This window comes from Polypterus senegalus, chromosome 5 (genome assembly GCF_016835505.1).
Source record: "Polypterus senegalus isolate Bchr_013 chromosome 5, ASM1683550v1, whole genome shotgun sequence".
NCBI classification, from domain to species: Eukaryota; Metazoa; Chordata; class Cladistia; order Polypteriformes; family Polypteridae; genus Polypterus; species Polypterus senegalus.
In genome coordinates, this window is record NC_053158.1 from 40,687,602 (window position 1) to 40,702,099 (window position 14,498).

A 14,498-nucleotide genomic window follows, 5' to 3' on the forward strand; every position below is an offset into this window, starting at 1 on the left:
CAAAGACCACAACAGCCCAAACATTACTATTTTTTAGTTCACGTCCCAAATCACTTAATAAAATTAGGACAAGCTTAACAAGCTGTAAATTAATGAAGCAGTATCTTAAAAGGTCCATGAAACAAAGCACCACTTAAGACTTAGGTTCAGTGCACCTCAGAGTAAAGATCAATGCGCAAACATTAGGTTTAAAAAATTGCAATGAGAAAAGGAGTACTAGGGTTGCTCAAAGTAATCATACCGAAGCTTTAAACATGATACAAATTACTTAAAATCACCTATACTCAATGAGCTAATTAAAAGCTCCTTTAGAAAAGATCACAGCAATTAGAATTTGCAGTATAAAAAACCTACAAATGTGAGTAATTTGCAGAATCAATAAATTTAAAATGTAAAGTGAGGGTTCCAAAAATGTTTAAATGGAACAAAATACACTTTAAAATATTCTGTTCAGGTATAACATTTATCATATAAAGAAAAAAAAACTCCCAAAAAAAAAACCTCTGAATAAAAGTCAGCATAGGGATGGGGGGAATAACTAACACCATTTGAGAACCACTTTGTTCTTCAGTGTAAGAGAAATCCTGAGCAGACACACTTTGTCATCAGATACCTTGTACCCCACTTAATTGAAATGTTAATAATATACTGTACCTTTTCCAAGTCAATTTGTTGCCTACATTTTACTTTACAAAATATTTTCATAAAAATGTACTCAAAAAATCAAAGCAGGAGCACAATACAATGACCGTAAATAAGTCAGAAAAATACAATTAAAAATGTAACACATTTCAAAATATATATACATTATTTTTAATCATCTTTTTGTCTTCTGTGGAATCGTTCTAAAAGTGCCCGTAGGATGTTTCCTGGTATCTTCTGGTGTCTGTTTATAAGAGCTTGCACTCCTTCTTTCACCTGAAAAATGTTAAGGTAAAAGGTTTCAGAAAAACTTGTTTCAGCTAAGGTTTTAGACATTTTCCAAAGATAATAGCTAAGACAATAGGAACATTTAATTAAGTATCAGAGGGTCATTTCCATTGTATGCTTGCCTATAAAGACATAATTAATCAGCTTTAATTTTACGTATTAATTAGCAACTGGCCCTTAACGGTCATCAGCAAAATGACAAGAAGCTTGCCAAAACACTCACTGTATTAAGACTGTCTGTCCTGAGCTAACTAGCTCAATTATATTTATAGCCATGAATCAAGGGGAATATCATGAATTTTCCTGGCAAGAATAAATGTACCTTTTAAATGCCTAAAATAAAAAAGTAGGTATCTATTAGAAATTAGCACTGATAAATGCACAAAAAATGAAGACGAAATAACCATGTTTACAAACAAATCCAATTACTGGTAAAAACACTATAGTTAGAGCTCACTTAACTATCTGAATGTAACCAATTTTTTGTAAAAATGTTATTACTGATTTATGTTTTATTCAGTGATTATCCAATTACAGTTAGGTCCATAAATATTTGGACAGAGACTTTTTCTAATTTTGCTTCTGTACATTACAATGAATTTTAAATGAAACAACTCAGATGCAGTTGAAGTGCAGACTTTCAGCTTTAATTCAGTGGGTTAAACAAAACGATTGCATAAAAATGTGAGGCAACTAAAGCATTTTTTTTAACACAAGTGGAAAATTCTTGAATGGCCAAGTCAGTCACCTGATCTTAACCCAATTGAGCATGCATTTCACTTGTTGAAGACTAAACTTCAGACAGAAAGGCCCACAAACAAACAGCAACTGAAAGCCACTGCAGTAAAGGCTTGGCAGAGCATTAAAAAGGAGTAAACCCAGCATCTGGTGATGTCCATGAGTTCAAGACTTCAGGCTGTCATTGCCAGCAAATGGTTTTCAACCAAGTATTAGAAATGAACATTTTATTTCCAGTTATTTAATTTGTCCAATTACTTTTGAGCCCTGAAATGAAGGGATTGTGTTAAAAAAATGCTTTAGTTGCCTCACATTTTTATGCAATCATTTTGTTTAACCCACTGAATTAAAGCTGAAAGTCTGCACTTCAACTGCATCTGAGTTGTTTCATTTAAAATTCATTGTGGTAATGTAGAGAACCAAAATTAGAAAAAAGTTGTCTCTGTCCAAATATTTATGGACCTAACTGTATAATACATTCATCAGACCACTAGGACAGCATTTTTTTCACCTAAGAAACATAGCAAAAGTTAGACCTCTTATATCATTGAAAGATGCTGAGAAATTAATTCACGCTTTTGTTTTCAGTAGACTAGATTACTGTAACGCACTCCTCTCAGGACTACCCAAAAAAGACATAAATCACTTGCAACGAGTGCAGAATGCAGCTGCTAGAATCCTAACTGGGAAAAGAAAATCCGAACACATTTCTCCAGTTTTGATGTCACTACACTGGTTGCCTGTGTCATTCAGGATTGACTTTAAAATACTGCTTATGGTTTATAAAGCCTTAAATAATCTCACTCCATCTTATATATCAGAATGCCTGACACGTTATATTCCAAATCGTAACCTCAGATCTTCAAATGATTGTCTCCTTATAATTCCAAAAGCTAAACTTAAAAGAAGTGGTGAGGCGGCCTTCTGCTGTTATGCACCTAAAATCTGGAATAGCCTGCCAATAGGAATTAAGCCAGGCAAATACAGTAGAGCACTTTAAAACACTGCTGAAAACACATTACTTTAACATGGCCTTTTTATAACTTCACTTTAACTTAATACTGATACTCTGTATGTTCAATTCATCATAATAACTATTCACAGTGGCTCCAAAATCCGCACTGACCCCAACTCTCTCTTCCGTTTCTTTTTCCGGTTTTTTTTGTGGTGGCGGCCTGCGCCACCACCACCTACTCAAAGCATCATGATGCACCAACATTGATGGACTGAAAGCCAGAAGTCTACATGACCATCATCATCAGGTCCTTCCATGAAAACCCTAAATACAAAGAGGACTGTTTCATTTATGTCAGGTAGACTGCCCAGAGGGGACTGGGTGGTCTCTTGGTCTGGAACCCCTACAGATTTTATTTTTTTTCTCCAGCCTTTGGAGTTTTTTTTTTGTTTTTTCTGTCCACCCTGGCCATCGGACCTTACTTATTCTATGTTAATTAATGATGACTTATGTTTATTTTTTATTGTGTCTTCTATTTTTCTATTCTTCATTTTGTAAAGCACTTTGAGCTACATTTTTTTGTATGAAAATGTGCTATATAAATAAATGTTGATTGATTGATAATACAGGCTCATACTACACAAGTGCCATTTCAAGGAGCATCCATAACAAAGCAGGATGAAACTCAGGACAGTCCATCACAGGGCATATACAGTACATGCATACATTTTACAATACAGTTTATCTTTGTATAGCCCAAAATCACACAGGAAGTGCCGCAATGGGCTTTAACAGGCCCTGCCTCTTGACAGCCCCTCAGCCTTGACTCTCTGAGAAGACAAGGAAAAACTCCCAAAAAAAACCTTGTAGGTAAAAATGGAAGAAACCTTGGCAAAGGCAGTTCAAAGAGAGACCCCTTTCCAGGTAGGTTGGGTGTGCAGTGGGTGTCAAAAGAAGGGGGTCAATACAATAAAATACACAGAACAGAACAAATCCTTAATACAGCATAAAAATAAAAATTTTAGAAGTACCGAGCAGAATTTAACAGTAGATATCACATAATAAGATTTGGATATTTTTAGAGTCCTGGAGACCTCATCCATCAAGCTGCCTCCCCATTTGGCCATTCCACGGCTGAAACGTTGCTCGGCCAGCCAATCCGATGAAAGGATTTTATCCACACTGGATGAGTTTAGAATTATCAAGCATCATGATCTGCATGTCTGTGGGAGAAAACTCATACAGACCCAGGAAGAACATGCAAACACAAATACTGTCCAGACCATGACGTAAACCTTGGAACTGTGCTGCACAAATCATTGTGTTTATTTTGTAAAAGCAGGATAATAGCATAGACATTTTACATACACATTCAAGTTATATTGTGGGATTATTAACGATGACTCTATGTTCTAAAATGAAAACATAATTTACTATTTATCTATTTTAAGAAGTAGACATTATAAAAATAACCAAGAAAGAAGTCCATTTGAATAATTACAGTAGTGTTAACACAACTCCTCAACTAACCACAGACTGAACTGTACATACTGCATATGACATTCCCAATAATCTGCAGTGAACAGCTACCTTGCAAAAGTATTCTGTCCTGTTTTGTCACATTACAATCTAGACAAATTATTTTTCAATTTGGATTTTATGTAGTTGACTCAACAATATAGTCCAAATTGTTTAAGTGGAATGAAAATAAAATGCCTTGAATTTATATATATATAAACTGCTCAAAAAAATTAAAGGAACACTTTGAAAACACATCAGATCTCAATGGGAAAAAATCCTCCTGGATATCTATACTGATATAGACTGAGTAATGTGTTAGGAACGAAAGGATGCCACATCGTTTAATGGAAATGAAAATGATCAACCTACAGAGCCCTGAATTCAAAGACGCCCCAAAAATCAGAGTGAAAAAATTATGTGGCAGGCTAGTCCATTTTGCCAAAATTTTATTGCAGCAACTCAAAATTGTACGCAGCACTTTGTATGGCCCCTGTGTTCTTGTATACATGCCTGACAACATCGGTGCATGCTTCTAATGAGATGACAGATGGTGTTGTGGGGGATCTCCTCCCAGATCTGGACCAGGGCATCACTGAGCTCCTGGACAGTCTGAGGTGCAACCTGGTGGCATTGGATGGACCAAAACATAATGTCCCAGAGGTGTTCTATTGGATTTAGGTCAGGAAAGTGTGGTGGCCAGTCAATGGTATCAATTCCTTCATCCTCCAGGAACTGCCTGCATACTCTCACCACATGAGGCCAGGAATTGTCGTGCACCAGGAGCCACTGTACCAGCATAGGGTCTGACAATGGGTCCAAGGATTTCATCCTGATACCTAATGGCAGCCAAGGTGCCTTTGTCAAGCCTGTAGCGGTCTGTGTGACCCTCCATGGATATGCCTCCCCAGACAATCATTAACCCACCACCAAACTGCTCATGCTGAATGATGTTACAGGCAGCATAATGTTCTCCATGGCTTCTCCAGACCCTTTCACTTCTGTCACGTACTCAGGGTGAACCTGCTCTCATCTGTAAAAGCACAGGGCACTAGTGGTGCATCTGCCAATTCTGGTATTCTATGGTGAATGCCAATCGAGCTGCATGCTGCTGGGCAGTGAGCTCAGGGCCCATTAGAGGACATGGGGCCCTTGGGTCACCCTCATGAAGTCTTTCTGGTTGTTTGGTCAGAGACATTCACACCAGTGGCCTGCTGGAGGTCATTTTGTAGGGCTCTGGCAGTGCTCATCCTGTTCCTCCTTGCCCAAAGGAGCAGATACTGGTCCTGCTGATGGGTTATGGACCTTCTATGGCCCTCTCCAGCTCTCCTAGAGTAACTGCTTGTCTCCTAGAATCTCCTCCATGCCCTTGAGACTGTGCAGGGAGACACAGCAAACCTTCTGGCAATGACACGTATTGATGTGCCATCCTGGAGTTGGACTACCTGTGCAACCTCTGTAGGGTCCAGGTATCGCCTCATGCTACCAGTAGTGACACTGACTGTAGCCAAATGCAAAACTAGTGAAGAAACAGTCAGAAAAGATGAGGAGGGAAAAATGTCAGTGGCCTCCACCTGTTAAACCATTCCTGTTTTAGGGGTCATCTCATTGTTGCCCCTCTAGTGCATCTGTTGTTAATTTCATTAACACCACAGCAGCTGAAACTGATTAACAACCCCCTCTGCTACGTAACTGACCAGATTAATATCCCATAAGTTTCATTGACTTTATGCTATACTCTGATTAAAAAGTGTTCCTTTAATTCTTTTGAGCAGTATATATATATATATATATAGTCATGGCCGAAATTATTGGCACCCCTGGAATTTTCCTATAACCATCAACAAGCTTGTTACACCTCTTAACTGGAATTTCCGACCACTCTTCTTTTGCAAACTGCTCAAGGTCTCTCAGATTTGAAGGGCGCCTTCTCCCAACAGCAATTTTGAGATCTCTCCATAAGTGTTCAATCGGATTTAGATCCGGACTCATTGCTGGCCACTTCAGAACTCTCCAGCACTTTGTCTTCAACCATTTCTGGGTGCTTTTAGAGGTATGTTTGGGGTCATTGTCCTGCTGGAACACCCATGACCTCTGACGCAGACCCAGCTTTCTGACACTGGGCCCTACGTTGCACACCAATATCTTTTGGTAGTCTTCAGATTTCATGATGCTTTGCACACAGTCAAGGCATCCAGTGCCAGAGGCAGCAAAACATCCCCAAAACATCTTAGAACCTCCACCATGTTTGACTGTAGGTACTGTGTTCTTTTCTTCGTAGGCCTCATTCCTTTTTTTGTAAACAGTAGAATGATGAGCTTTACCAAAAAGCTGTACCTTGGTCTCATCTGTCCACAAGATGTTTGCCCAGAAGGATTTTGGCTTCCTCAAGTACATTTTGGCAAACTCCAGTCTGGCTTTTATATGTTTCTGTGTCAGCAGTGGGGTCCTCCTGGCCCTCCTGCCATAGCGTTTCATTTCATTCAGATGTTGACAGATAGTTCGAGCTGACACTGTTGCACCCTGAGTCTGCAGAACAGCTTGAATATGTTTTGAAGTTGATTGGGGCTGTTTATCCACCATTCGGACTATCCTTCGTTGCAGTCTTTTATCAGTTTTTCTCTTCTGTCCACGTCCAGGGAGATTAGCTACGGTGCCATGTGTTGTGAACTTTTTGATTATGTTGCGCACAGTGGACAAAGAAAAATGAATATCTCTGGAGATGGACTTGTAGCCTTGAGATTGTTGATATTTTTCCACAGTTTTTGTTCACAAGTCCTCAGACAATTCTCTGCTCTTCTATCTGTTCTCCATGCTTAGTGTGGCACACTCAGACATACAACAGCAAGGTTGAGTCAACTTTTCTCCATTTTAACTGGCTTCAGGTGTGATTGCTATATTGCCAGCACCTGTTTCTTGCCACAGGTGAGTTCAAACGAGCATCATATGCTTGAAATAAAACGATTTACCCACAATTTTGAAAAGATGCCAATAATTTTGTCTGGCCCATTTTTGGAGTTCTGTGTGACATGATGTCAGATTTGGCTTTTTTTCTTTGTTTTTTTTGTGTTGTTCCAATGCACATAAAGGAAATAAACATGTGCATACCAAAACATTTGTAATTGCAACAATTTTCTGGGAGAAATGGTGCATTTTCTGGGAAAATTCAAGAGGTGCTGATAATTTCGGCCATGACTGTATACACACACATTGTGGCATGCGGCTGGGGATTGAGTCCAGCCAGGACGCCCAGGAGGACCGGAGGAGGGCTTGTGCCTCCTCCAGACCACGAGGGGGCAAACGCCCTGGTTGTGTTGGAGGCCACGGGTAGAGGGCTTGGAAACCCAGACCTGTAGGGGCCCGTGCCCACCGCCAGGTGGCACCCCGGTGCCTGAAGAACCCTGGACCTCAGAACTTCCGCCACACTTGGAAGTGCTGGGGGGAAGAGGACTGGGGACACCCGGAGGGCTTCCGGGTGCACAGCCGGCACTTCCGCCACACGGGGGTGTGTCCGCGGAGGGCTGCCGGGAAGCAGCTGGAGCCCATCCGGGTTGCTATATAAGGAGCCGCCTTCCTTCATACATCAGCAAGAGTCGGACGGAGCTTGGAGAGAGGAGTGGAGGTGGCTAGAAGGAAGGCATTTTGTGACTGTGAGGCCTGGACTTTGGGGGATCGGAGCTGGAGGCACTGGGGTGTTCACTGACTTTTGTAAATAGTACTGTAAATAAAATGAGTGTGTTGGGTGTGAAACCGTTGTCCGCCTGTCTGTGTCCGGGTCCTTTTCCACAACACATATATACATACATACTGTACATATACACACACACAGATACACACAATATACACATACATGGCTGCAGGCTGCTCTAAAATATCAGAGCACTTTTCTGCATTAATGCTGCCATCACACAAGTATAAATTACCTTTGCTAAGGGCACTGGCATAACCACTTACTATGACAGACCCTGGCTTTTGGACGTTTATGACGGCAGTCCAGTTAGTTCTTTTTGTCTGGTCCGGAGCACATAGCGTCATTTTGTTCCACAAAAGATCTGGAATACTGATTCATCTGACCACTATACATGTTTCCACTGTGTGGTGGACCACCTCAGATTCCTCCGAGCCCACAGAAATCAATGCCGCTTCTGGACATGGGTAACACAAGGCTTCTTTTTTGTACAGTAAAGTTTTAAATGGCATTTGTGAACGCCCTTGCCCTTAAGCACTGAAATTTCTACAGATTCGTTTAATGATATTATGTAACGCACAGGGAGAAATATGCAAATTCCATCCAATCTTTCTCTGAGGAACTTTGTTTTTAAACATTTAAATAATTTTCTCACTTATCTGTTGACAAACTGCTTTTCGTGGAAACTGTTTTTGTACCAAATCATGATTACAATCACCTGTTCATATTATATCTTTGAAATCACATGGTTATTTAATTTTTTTTTTACCTCATTACTACTAGCCCTGTTTGCCCCCGTCCCAACTTATTTGCATTTTCCATACCGTTCCAAGTTTTGGGCTTGTTTTATATATATATATATATATATATATATATATATATATATAGGTGGCGACCCGGCCAACACCAATACCATTAGCTCTGGCTCTTGTTCACCCTGCTAATACAAAAGCATCAAGTGTGAATACTTACACGCAGGATATACACAGGATTTGTTATTGTCAGTTTTATCCCCTTACGATTTACTTAAGAAACAGATTTGTGCAGTTTTGAAAGCACAATCAGATGCGCTCAGCCTCAGATGTGAGTTGTACTGTTCAGCTTGTAGTTTCACACATTTGTTACAGCAGATGAAATGACGGGGGGTTAGTTGCTTTTAATACAATGTCCTACACAGTCCCGATAAAGGAATGGAAGCTTTGCAATTGTTCTTTGATTGTAATGAGCACATCTACACCTTTTCGTCTATGCATCCATCCATTTTGTAACTGATGGATACAGTTTTGAGTTGTGCGTGAACCCACCTTGCACACCTCCACATACACATACAGGAACAGCCACAGCAATTAAACATCGAGGTAAGTTTCAAATGAAGTGGCTATTTGGCGTGTCTACATCATAGATGAAATGCAGCTGCTCCATTTATTAATACTAACATAAAATGTATTTAAGATTTCAGTCCCTGAAGTGCCTCTCTCAATTAATACAATATGTACATGTACAGTACAGCAAAACAGCATTGCTTTATTGCTGAATACATTTCTGAAGAAACAAAGGTTGTGTTATTTGTTTGATTTTCGAGGGCAAACTAATGTTTAATGAGCATAACTTCTAAAATGTGAAGAATGTAGTAAAAGCAGTTATGTCATTGTGGAAACTGGCCCGGACACAGAGAGGCAGACACATTCATGTCACCCACAACACGTTTATTATACAATATTTAAAGTCAAAGTGCCACACAAAACCCCAAAAGTCCTGGCCACAACTCAAATGCCTTCACTTCTTCAGGCCACCTCCTGCCTCCTCCAGAGACCTCGTCCACTACACTCTAGACTCCAGCCATTCATTGCAGGCAGGCGGCCCCTTTTATACACACCCGGATGTGTTCCAGTTGCTTCCCGGTAATCTCCCACCGACACGCCCCCAGTGTGGTGGAAGTGCCAGCTGCGTACCCGGCAGCACTCCAGGTGACCCCAGTCTTCTTCCCCCCTGCACTTCCTGGTGTGGCGGAAGTGCTGAGGTCCAGGGCTCTCCAGGCATTGGGGCGCTCCCTGGCGGTGACCACGGGCATCTATAGGGTTGAGCTTCAAAGCTCTGCACCCGTGGCCCCCAAAGGAACCAGGGTGGTCGCCCTCACATGGTCTGGGGAAGGCATAAGCCCTCCTCCGGTCTTCCTAGGTGTCCTGGCCGGGTCACCACCCCAGCCATCTCCGACATCATATATTAGATGGTACATTAGTGATTGTAATATAATCTCTCAGTTATGACTGACTACAGGTAACTTTTGTAATTGTGGTTTTGCACACAGGCTAAGCAATAACAAAGTCTGATCACTCAGACACAGTTCTGAAATATCGAAAAAATGAAAAATTATTCATCCATTAAATGTTACTCTTTAGAGAGTTTTTTAACAAGCTAATTTTGTAAATACAAATCTTACAATAGCAAAAATTGCAAATCTAACTGAGTGATTTTCTGACAAAACAGATTTTAAAAGTATCTGATACGAAAACAGCTCTTAAGGGTATGTTTAAATGTAAGTATCCCAAATTATTTTGGAATTCACTAATTCAACAGTACATATATAACAATGTTTGCATTTTTATTTTTAATATTATTTTAAGCATGAATTTAAAGATGAAAGACACATCATGCCTGGACAAACTTGTTAAGAAGGCAGGCTCTATTGTAGGAGTAAAGTTGGACAGTTTAACATCTGTGGCAGAGCGACGGGAATTAAGCAAACTCCTGTCAATATTGGAGAATCCATTGCATCCACTTAACAGTGTCATCTCCAGGCAGAGGACTAGCTTCAGTGACAGACTTTTGTCACTGTCCTGCTCCACTGACAGACTAAAGAGATCGTTCCTCCCCCACACTATGCGACTCTTCAATTTCATTCGGGGGAGTAAATGCTAACATTATTTAAAGTTATTGTCTGCTTTTACATGCATTTTTATTACTATTTAATTTAATATTGTTTTTTGTTTCAGTATACTGCTGCTGGATTATGTGAATTTCCCCTTGAGATTAATAACATATCTATCTATCTATCTATCTATCTATCTATCTATCTATCTATCTATCTAAGCAGTATTTTTCAGTTACTAAAGAAAAATATCAGAGAATACATTTAAAATGTGCACATGGTCAGATAAATCAGATAGTCCATGATGATCTCATTCTTTATAAACTTGATACTGAAATGAAATGTGTGTTGCTTGGTTGAGCCTTTTTTGGTAAAATTTTATAGCAGCTAACTAAGGCATGTTGAAGGCCAAAAAACTGTAATGACAGATCAGAGCTGCCATTATCTGACCAACAGTTTTTGGATTAAATCATTTCTACTCCCATTTTTCATTTTAAATGTGATTAAAACTAAAATGCAATTTAGTCAGAAGACTAAGACTAAAACTAAATCAAAATGTATTGTCAAAATTAACACTGAACTGGGCATTAAGAACATTAATAAAAGATGTAAGACACCCTTTATAACACTGAAAGAGTTGCAAAGATCCACAACGGAGATGGGAGCATCTGTCCATAGGACCACTTTAAGCCATACACTTCACAGATCAGGGCTTTAATGGAACAGTGGCCAGAAAGAAAAACACTGCTTAAAAAAAAATAAGAAAACACATGTGGAGTTTGCCCAACAGTATGTGGCATGACTCCCCAGACACATGGAAGAAGGTTCTGTGGTCGGATAAGACTAAAATTGAACTTTTGTCTTTCATGGGAGACACCCAACACTTCCCTTCACCACGACAGCACCTGTCACAGTGAGACTTGGTGGTTGCAGCATGCTGTGTGGATGTTTTTCATCGGCAGGGATAGGAAAACTAGACCAGTATTGAAAGAATGATGGATGGCACTAAATACAGGGCAATTCTTGAGGAAAACCTGTTTCAGTTGGCCAGAGATTTGAGAATGAGGCAAAGGTTCACCTTCCAGCAGGACAATGTCCCTAAACATACTGTTAAAGCTACACTGGAGTTGTTTAAAGGGAAACATTTAAATGTCTTAGTATGGCCTAGTCAAAGCCCAGACCTCAATCCAATTGACAATCTATGGCATGAGTTGAAGACTGCTATATGCTAACGTAACCCATCTGACTTGAAAGAGTTGGAGCAGTTTTACCTTCAGGAATGGGTGAAAATCCCAGTGGCAGCTGGAATTGCAGCAAATTGTTTCTTGACAAAGTATTGACTTTGGTGACTGGATACCTATGCACACTCATGGTTTCTGTTTTTTGTGTAAATTATTGTTTGTGTCACAATAAAAAAATATTTTGCAACTTCAAAGTGGTAGACAAATTATATAAATCAAGCTTGTACCAAGCCCCCAAAAATCCATTTTAATTCCAGGTTGTAATGCAACAAAACAGGACACACAGAGTGGGAAGAATACTTTCACAAGGCAGTGGGCACTGTATTTAGTAGTGAGTACAATAGATCACAAGTACTTTTTTTGACACAGAAGCTATCCGTCTTGATTCAGCAATCCAGGTAATAATTAAGCAGATAAAATGAAGTATTATAGATCATGCTTTACTAAGTGCAGTAACAAATGACGATTTTGACTTTCTGCTCACTAAATAACTTGTACAAATTAATGTTTGAAAGGTCTTTGCACAGTGGTTTACTTTAAAGTACAATAGTATTCATACCTTCTGCATAGTCATAATGAATTCTGATGTCAGAGTAACAGTCTTTCATTCATGATAGTTTAGTGATAAATAATACATTACTGGGGTGGGGGAGGAGAGGAGGGCTTTTGGTGGGTGGGTAAAAAGCAGGACAGAAGGCTTATTCCACGAGAACAATTATTCTGCAATATGTCAGTGTTTGTGCTTGTGTAACAGTCATGTGAAGGTTTTTATTTTTCTATACTGGTAGATTTTAGAGACTTTACACATACAAACATCATTTTAATGTACTGGTTTCTGTTAATTTGTGTATCACTATTGTAACGGATGTTTAACCATTAATTTATCAATTTTGTAATTGGATTAATAACACTCAGGAATGTGGGGAGTAGTAAATGGTTAAAAAGCTCAAAACTCACTCTCTGTGGAAAACGCCAATCCTGAACAGGTCACACACAGATACACATACCCACTTAGAAAGGAGCGATTTGGCCATGCTAACTGAATACAACCTGATGGAGCCTAATCAGTTTTGCAAAGAAGAATGTGAAAAAACTACAGTGTCCAAATATGAAAAACTACTAGAAAGAGATCAGTGAGCACATACTAAAGGCTGTCATGGCTGCCAAAGGCACATCTACTAAATACTGACTTAAAGGGCATTAGTAATTACTGTGTTCAATTATTTTGTGTTCTATATTTGTAATTAGTTTAGACCACTTTGACTTTAAAGAGACTTTTTGTGTTAATGATTGCCAAAAAGCCACACTAAATCCACCATGTTTCCATAAAATGTGAAAACATTTGAGGGTAATACAGATATCTGGGAACAATCATTGATAACGAACTTAACTTTGATCTTAATACAGTGAAAATCTGTAAAAATGGGCAGTCACAACTTTTCTTTCTTAGGAAACTGAACTGTTTTAAAAGTGGAAAAAAAACATAATGAAACTTTTTATAAGTCCTTTATTGAATCCATTGTTAAATTTGCTTTTATCTGTTGGCTTGCAACCTCAGCAATAAGAATATAAACCATCTTAACTACATTATAAAATTTGGCAGTAAAATTATTGTTTCATAGCAGACCTCTAGCACTGAAATGTATTGCAAACAGGTTAGAAAGAAAGCCAACTCAATCCTGTCAGACAGTAGCCATTTTCTAAATTTCAGCTGTTGCCATCAGGCTGCAGATTTAGTTTTCCAATGGTAAAGGGAAACAGGTTTAAGAACTCTTTTATTCCTACAGTTATAAGCATTTTAAATTCTGTTAATTGTAGGGATGCAGCTAAATGTTAAATTCCGCATTATTAATTTGTATACTGTTGAAAGTAATTATTCTTCTTTGTATTGATCTTGAGTGTGCATTTATGCAACAACATTGGTTGTCAAATATTGTGTCTTTGTTTATCTACTGGATCTCTGTAACAATGTCTTCTGTTTTTTACTTTCCTGCTGCAAACAAATTTCCCTCTGGAATAATAAAGTCTACCTAACCTAACCTAAAGCGGCTGAATACTTTTAATAGGCACAGTATAGTTAGAAAATACAATACTAGGTTTCACTTAGTAACTCTCAGCTGCATCTTTAAATCAGACCTAATGATGTTCAACCTATTGTGCCTATAATGAATTTGATTACTTTTTTTTATTTCTTCCATTTCTGAATAATCACAACAACAGTTGCCACCTTCTCACCAAGCTTCTTGCTGATGGTCTTGTAGCCCATTCCAGCCTTGTGCAGGTCTACAATCTTGTCCCTGATGTCCACTGACAGCTCTTTTGTCTTGCCCATCATGGTGGAGAGGTTGATATAAAATAAATTAATTCTGTGGACAGGTGTGCTTTATATACATAACAAGTGGAGATCAGGAGTATCTGCAATTGATTGATTGTAATTTGTGTGCCACATGGGTACACAGCCAATCTGTGGGAGCCAGAATTGTGGCTGGGTTGTATAGGATCAAATACTTATTTCTCTCAATGACATGCAAATCAATTTATAATTTTTATGTAATGTGT

The 14,498-nt window shown here is 39.1% G+C and overlaps 1 protein-coding gene across 1 annotated transcript in view; it reads right to left on the reverse strand.

The window, feature by feature from the left end:
- Nucleotides 1-457: 457 nt before the first annotated feature.
- The window catches only part of tmem68 (transmembrane protein 68), a 100,945-nt gene continuing 86,904 nt past the window's right edge, over nt 458-14,498 (reverse strand). The window contains exon 8 of the mRNA XM_039754522.1: nt 458-918. Coding sequence (XP_039610456.1) covers nt 814-918 — 105 coding nt within the window. The 3' untranslated portion in view covers nt 458-813. The remainder of the gene's footprint in view (nt 919-14,498) is intronic.